This window comes from Wolffia australiana, chromosome 13 (assembly GCF_029677425.1).
Source record: "Wolffia australiana isolate 7733 chromosome 13, ASM2967742v1".
NCBI lineage: Eukaryota > Viridiplantae > Streptophyta > Magnoliopsida > Alismatales > Araceae > Wolffia > Wolffia australiana.
This window is the reverse complement of record NC_135847.1, coordinates 723312-730604: the sequence shown is the minus strand read 5'-3', so window position 1 is coordinate 730604 and position 7293 is coordinate 723312. Positions and strand designations below refer to the sequence as shown.

The window sequence follows — 7293 nt, the reverse complement described above, 5'->3', positions numbered from 1 at the left end:
CATCCGGAATAGCTCTCTTTTTCTCTCTAGTGGATCTCCTTAATGGTATTGATTCTTGAGGTTGTTGAGTTTGAATTTCAGGGTTGGAGGATTCTTGATTATCATCTTGTACTTGAATTATTGTTTCACCAATGTCAAGTGTTTTTTCTTTATCTTGAGCATTGTTGTGAACAATAGGAGGCATTGTTAAACAATCCTCTTCAAAGACGATACTTCTAATCTTATCTCCCCCCACAAACTCATCATCCTCAAAGAATATAGCATTCCCCGTCTCAAAAATAGTTCGAGTTGTAGGATCATAAAATTTGTATCCCCTGGATCGTTCGGAGTATCCAACGAAATGGCAGCTTAATGTCCTAGAATCAAGTTTCCTTTCATTAGGCTTATAAGGTCTTGCCTCAGCAGGACGACCCAAACACATAAATGTCTTAGACTAGGTCTTTTGCCCGTCCAAAGCTCATAAGGGGTTTTTTTTTTGTTGCCTTTGTTGGTACTCTATTAGTCAAATAAACTGCTGACTTTAGCGCTTCAACCCATAATGGTTCAGGTAAAGAAGTCTGGCTCATCATGCTTCTTACCGTATCCTTGAGTGTACGATTTCGTCTCTCGACAACACCATTCATGCTAGGAGATCCTGGCATCGTGTATTGAGGGACTATCCCACACTCTTCCAAATATTTAGCGAAAGGTCCTAGACGTTGTTCTCCCGATCCATCATTTCTGCCGTAATATTCTCCACCACGGTCAGATCTAATGGCCTTAATCCTTTTGTTGAGTTGATTTTCAACTTCAACCTTAAAGTTTTTGAACATGTCAATGGCTTGAGTTTCTCATGAATGAGATACAAGTAACCATATCGAGAATAATCATCAATGAAAGTGATAAAATACTGTTGGCCATTCCAAGAGGGTATAGGAAATGGACCACAAGTATTAGTATGAATCAATTCCAAGATGTCTGAAGCTCAATATGAACCATATTTTCTAATATTTGTCCGTTTTCCCTTAATGCATTTGACACAGGTGCCAAAATCCTTAAAATCTATGTAATTAAGAATTCCATCTGACACAAGCTTTTCAATTCTCTTTTGAGAAATGTGGCCTAACCTTTTGTGCCACAAAAATGATGAAATCTCATCACCCAACTTTCGCTTTGTACCAACCGTACTTAATTGAAAGGAATATTCCGAAGAGACTTTAGTGTCAACCAAATACAAATTATCATAAGCTCCTAAATTTCCTGTACCTAGAAGTACAGAATCCTTATAAAGACCAAATTTTCCATCCCCAAATGAACAATTGTAACCAGATTTGTCCAATACTGAAACGGATATTAAGTTACGTCCAAAAGATGGCACAACAAAGGTCTGATTTAAAAGCAAATGATAACCAGTTTTAAAAATGACTTTAAAGACTCCAACGGCTTCAACCTCCTTCGCTTTCCCGTCACCTTGATAGATGAACTTTTCACCGTTATTCGGTTTGCGACGGCTGAGGCAGCCCTGCAAGGATACACTCACATGAGTAGTGGCTCCAGAATCTATCCACCAAGTGTACCTTGGTACAGAAGCTAAGTTAACTTCCGAACAAACATAAGAAAGAAAAATACCTTTCTTCTTGAACCATTCTATGCGCTTGGCACAGTCTTTCTTCATGTGTCCACCTTTCTTGCAGAAGAAGCAACGCATCTCCTTATGCAGCTTCTTTTTAGGTGGAACTCCAGCAATTTGTTTGCCCTTCCTTTTTCCCTTATCCTTAGATTTGTCAGAAGAAGCAACTGTAAGATGAGCACTTTCACATTGTTCTGACTTCAGTCTCTCTTCCTCTTGCACACAATGCGAGATGAGCTCATTCAAGGACCATGGATCCTTTTGACAATTATAGATCACCTTGAATTGACTGAATTGATGTGGGAGAGAGTTTAAAGCCATGTAAACAATGGATTCCTCCGGAAGTTCCAAGTTTAATCCCTTTAATTTGGAACGTATGTGAGACATTTCCATAATGTACTCTCGTATATTGCCTTTTCCTGTATACTTCATATTCGTAAGGCGATTCATGAGAGTACTAATCTCAGCTCTATCTTCTTTATGATACTGTTTCTCAATTTCTTGAATGAGAATTTTGGCATCTGTTGCCTCTTCCGCTAAGGTGTCCCTTAGGGATTCAGGAATGGTGCACTTGATTACCATTAAGCACATCCTATTGGACCTTTCCCATGTTTCATGGGCCTTCTTTTCTTTAGGAGAAGAAGATTCCTTTATGGCCGATGGTTGTGTGTTCCGGAGGGCATAATCAAGATCCGAAGCACCCAAGTACAATGATAAGAATTCCTTCCATTTCTTAAAGTTTGCACCATTTAACATAGGAATGGAATTTAAATTCGTGCAAATATCAGAAGATTTTGAGCCTAAATACAAAGAATAAATAAACTCACATAAGAACGTAATCAAAATTTACGTCAACACCAAATAGTGAAATTTGGCACAAGCGATCAAATGCAACATCAATTTCATCTTTGAATGATAATCAACTTGCGAGCGATCCACTTCGTAAGATAGTTAAATTCAAACAATCATAAATAATCATTGGTAAGATCTCCTTTGGGATGACTTATCCTGATCATTTACACATAATGATCGTTAAATTTTCTATCATGAACATGGCTTACATTCGGCCAAGCACTCATTTTCCTTTGGGCCAATAAGTGCTTGCATGAACAAAATCATTTCTTTATCTTAGTATTTTAAGAAATAACTAAGGTAGATATAGCCATCACATTGCATGCGAAAATTCTAGATCCATTTCAAATTTTAGTGACCTAGTGTGCAATAAATTCTGCCAAATATTTCCTCTCCTTTGGGTTAGGATATATTTGCATGAATTAAAAAAAAGAAAAGACTTTAAAAAATAACAAGGATGTCATTTTAACATAAAAGAATTTAAAGAAAATATTATTTTGGAAATATTTCAATGTTGCATTCAACCTTTTCTATGCCGATATAAACTCTAGTGGGCCACTATTATAAGGCCAATATGAGCATTAAAAAAAATGTCATATATATTTCCAAAGAAAAGAAAAAAAAAAAACTGTTTTGGGATGGTTTTGAAGATGACCTTATGCCCTTTCATGAAGCCCAATTCCGATGGACCTTTCTTAATGGGCTATATTTTCAGTTCCTTTTAAAAAAGAAGAAAAATGAATGCAGGAGGGGGGGCCTTGAACCGACGACCTCCCCCAACCCACCATTCCCTCAAACACCTTAACCAACCCAGCCACCATCATTTTACGAAAATAGGTAATATATTATAAACCATAATAGCATTTGTCTTCCCCAAAAAAAAACGAAACGAAAGCTGCAAAAACTCAATGCGGAAACGGATTATGGAGATCCAAAACGATGAAGATCATCACTCAGAGTGATCGATTTTCGTCGACCTATCATGCTCTGATACCACTTGATAGATCAAAAACAAAAAATGTACCTTCCATTTGAGTCTCCTTTGACTTTTTCTTGAGGGTGGAGGGTCCTTCTTGATCCTTCACCGAGGAGCTTCTTCCTCGAGGACGATGGCACCTTGGGGACTCCTCTCGATGGTGGACCAAGGGGACCCGAAAACTCCTTAAAAAGAATCCCAATGGGATTCGAAAGGGTGGCAGTTGCAAGCCCCTCCATCAAGGGCTTGCAACTGCCGGTATACCAAAGGTTGCAATTGTTAAGAAAACAACGGTTGTAGCCCACTTTAATGGAGGAATTCCAACACCGAAAGCTATTGGTAAAGTAAAACTTTAGAACAGAGAATTTTCAAAAAAAAAAAACTTTAGAACAGAGAGATCAAACTTCTCACTGGGATTACTGTGCAAAATTATCAACGGTTATTTACTGAAGTATTTCAAAATTTTCTTTCAAAAAAGTGTATACATGCGTTGTATATGATTACAAGCAATACTGGTAATATTTTGGACGTTGTCTTATTTTGTTTGTATTTTATTCTCTTTTTACCGGAACCAAAAAACGAGCAATGAAATATCTAATGTTAAATGTGTCCAACTATAAATATATTCACACACAGATTGTGACAGTCCACAGATTAGGCAACCACCGATTGAATCTACTGTAAATAAGAGCCAATTTGGCCTACGCATCATGTTGGGGCTTCTGACTATTTAGATAGCTCTGTTTTGTCTCTTGTTATGGCCGAACACGTGTGGCAGTCATCTTGGGCGTCGTTCTGACATGTATGAGATAAAAGGCCATGTATTGACAGAAGAATGTTTAAAGTTTTTCATTAATCAAGTAAATTTTGATGCATTGCCTGACTGTTGCGCACTCCGCGGCGTGTGTCACGCCAACATCAATATAACATGGCCGGCAAGGATGTTCGTCGATTGGCCATCTGTCTCGAATATGTTTCTATTCGTCACATGTCGTTTATCAAACAAGATAAGAGCACGTAAATTATAAATACTCCCATTTGCCCGACGTGTTTATATCATTAAAGGCTTATCCGTGTGCGCTGCTTGATGATTATTTTTATGAGAACCACTTTAATGCAATGAACCCTCTCTAAGCTTACACCAACTCCTTTGACCCAAAAATTGAAACTCTTGAACAACAATAAAGAGAGAGAGTAGATATTATCCATAGAGAGAGAGAGAGAGTGAGAGAGTGAGAGGGAGAGGCAGATTGATAGATAGATATATAGATAGAGAGATATAGAGAGGGAGAGAGATAGATAGATAGATAGAGAGAGGGAGATATATAAATAAATATACATAAATTGAGAGGGAGAGAGATAGATAGAGAAAAGGAGATATAAAAATAAATATATATGTATTGACAAGGAGAGAGAGTTAGATAGACAGCGAGAGAGACCTATATATTGAGATGGAGAAAGAGATATATATATAGATAGATAGATAGATAGATGGAGAGGTAGAGAGATAGAGATAGATAGATAGATGGATAGATGAAGAGGGAGAGAGAGAGCGAGCGAGCGAGAGAGATAGATTGATAGATAGATGGAGAGGGAGAGAGAGATAGAGAGGGGGGAGAGAGACAGACGGAGAGAGAGAGAGAGCGAGATAGATAGATAGATAGAGATATAGAGGGGGGAGAGAGACAGAGGGAGAGAGAGAGCGATAGATAGATAGATAGATAGAGATAGAGAGGGGGGGAGAGATACAGAGGGAGAGAGAGCAAGCGAGAGAGAGCGATAGATAGATAGATGGATGGAGAGGGAGAGATAGAGAGGGGGGAGAGAGACAGAGGGAGAGAGAGACCGATCGAGATAGATAGATAGATAGATAGATGGATGGAGAGGGAGAGATAGAGAGGGGGGAGAGAGACAGAGGGAGAGAGATAGATTGATAGAAAGGGAGACGCGCACACAGAGACAGAGACAGACACAGAGAGAGAGACAGAGATAGAGACAGAGACAGGGATATTTATCATATCCTATTGGTCGTTAACGCGGGGACGCCATTCGTTGTTGAGTGGTTCCCAAGCGAGCTAATAATGCAAGGCTTGTGCATTAAGAGAGGAGAAACCTCTGTCTGTGGCTATATAAAGCCATCATTCCATGCCCAACAAGTGAATTTCAGAGCCCAAAGAGGTATATAACATTGTGATACAAGGATAGAAATGGAGCACTTGCTGCCCTCGTTGTTGCCGGTCGTCGTCTACTGGCTCACTTCCGCCATTTACGACAAGCTGGTTTGCTCCAAGGACGAGTATCGGCTCTTCTCTGAAGAGGAAGAACAAGGACAGAACGCCGTTCCCGCTAAACAAGTCGTGCTCGGCGTGCTAAAGAATCATGCCTTTCAGATATTCCTAAGCGTCGGCTACTTCTCGGTCTTTCTCTTTTATCTACAGCTTTCTTTCTTTCTTCTCCCCTCCTGCTCAGGTTTTGGAACGGAATGAACTAGACGGCCCACCCGTTCAGTCACCCGTTTAAAGTTTTGACTTTACATAACGAATAAAAAACGGGAGAGTGACCCATGAAAGGGTCTGTTTTCTGCTAAAACACCAGCTGAAAGATCTTCAACCCAGTCAGCGGCCCTAATTTACGAGTGACGAAGAAGCCGGCAGAAGTGCAACGTTGACAACATCTTCCACATCCCTCGTTCTCGTAGTTTGGATGTGCATAGCGCTAGTATTTCCGATTGTATTCCGTCTCGTTTAGTTTTTCCTCCGGCTGCAAACCTTATTTATCGGTGTCCTACTCCGGCGCAGGTTATGAGGAGAGGAAGATCAGAAGCGCTGGGAGAAGGGAGTTATCTTCGAATTGGGAGGCAGCTGGCAGTAGCGATGCTGGTGATAGACGCTTGGGAGTACTTCTCCCACAGGCTGATGCACGAGAGTCAGTTCATGTTCAGAAACTTTCATCGTATCCACCACCATCTGCAAGTGCCCTACTCATACGGGGCCCAGTACGTGCACTTAGTAGACGCCTTCGTCTCTCAGCTTGTCGGTAGCGTTGTAAGCGTCGAGCTCTCGGGAATGTCCGCCGCGACGTCAGCCGTGTTCTTCAGCCTGCTCGCCATCAAGTCGGTGGACGACCACTGCTCGCGGTGGTTCCCTCGGACTAATCCTTTCCACCGCTTCTTCCGCAACAACGTCGCATTCCACTGCGTTCACCACCAAGTGCAGGGCTTCAAGTACAACTACTCGACTTATTTTCTGCCCACTTGGGACGTGCTTCTTGGAACGTACCTGCCGTATACCGTGGAGGAGAGGAAGGAAGGAGGATACCATATTCGCACGCTCAAGGAGGACTAGCGAGCCAAGTGAACTGGTTAACTTCCATTACTGTTTTTCTTCTCTGAAAATAATCTCGCGTTTGTTTCCATTCTGTATTACCGATAACCGTGTTTGAATTGTTGTTCTCGTCATGATAGTTCCGCAACAGTGATCATTTCCATTGGTTTATATTTATAATGATATATAATATCATGTTACAACGGCCCTTATAATCCTAGGAATTATAATGGTCCTCTATGTTGAATCCTAGCCCTCTACTCTCATCCTATAAATGTTGAGTCCTACCCTGTATTGAATTCTCTATTGAACCAACCAGTCGTCGAATGTTCGGTCGGGTCGAGCACTCGAACGATCGAATCCTAACTTCGATCAGACCCGAGCTAGATTCGACTTGTACAGCATCTTGGTATCGAGTTCCGATCATATTTTTGGATCCGGCCCAAAGTTCGGATCGAATTGTTCGAATTAATAACAAATAAACAAAATAAATATATACAAATAAAATGAGAGAGAAACCAGAGAGAGAGAGA

General features: G+C 40.6%; 2 protein-coding genes across 3 annotated transcripts; one reads left to right on the top strand and one right to left on the bottom strand.

Annotated features, from left to right (window-relative positions):
- Nucleotides 1–1363: 1363 nt before the first annotated feature.
- Nucleotides 1364–2365, bottom strand: LOC144711380 (uncharacterized). The gene is made up of 2 exons (XM_078585369.1): nucleotides 1609–2365; nucleotides 1364–1501 (listed from the first exon to the last, which is right to left on the bottom strand). Exons 1-2 carry the CDS (start codon nucleotides 2363–2365, stop codon nucleotides 1473–1475), a joined length of 786 nt encoding a protein of 261 aa, XP_078441495.1. The 3' UTR covers nucleotides 1364–1472.
- A 3187-nt stretch (nucleotides 2366–5552) lies between these two features.
- Nucleotides 5553–6894, top strand: LOC144711471 (sphinganine C4-monooxygenase 1-like). Of its 2 annotated transcripts, none has more exons than XM_078585486.1 (2): nucleotides 5553–5839; nucleotides 6236–6894. In XM_078585486.1, the coding sequence occupies exons 1-2, from the start codon at nucleotides 5645–5647 to the stop codon at nucleotides 6779–6781; spliced, it is 741 nt and encodes a 246-aa protein (XP_078441612.1). In that variant the 5' UTR covers nucleotides 5553–5644; the 3' UTR covers nucleotides 6782–6894. The 2 variants fall into 2 exon arrangements, with proteins under 2 accessions (XP_078441612.1, XP_078441611.1); XM_078585485.1 differs by having other exon boundaries at nucleotides 5580–5854.
- Nucleotides 6895–7293: the final 399 nt, after the last annotated feature.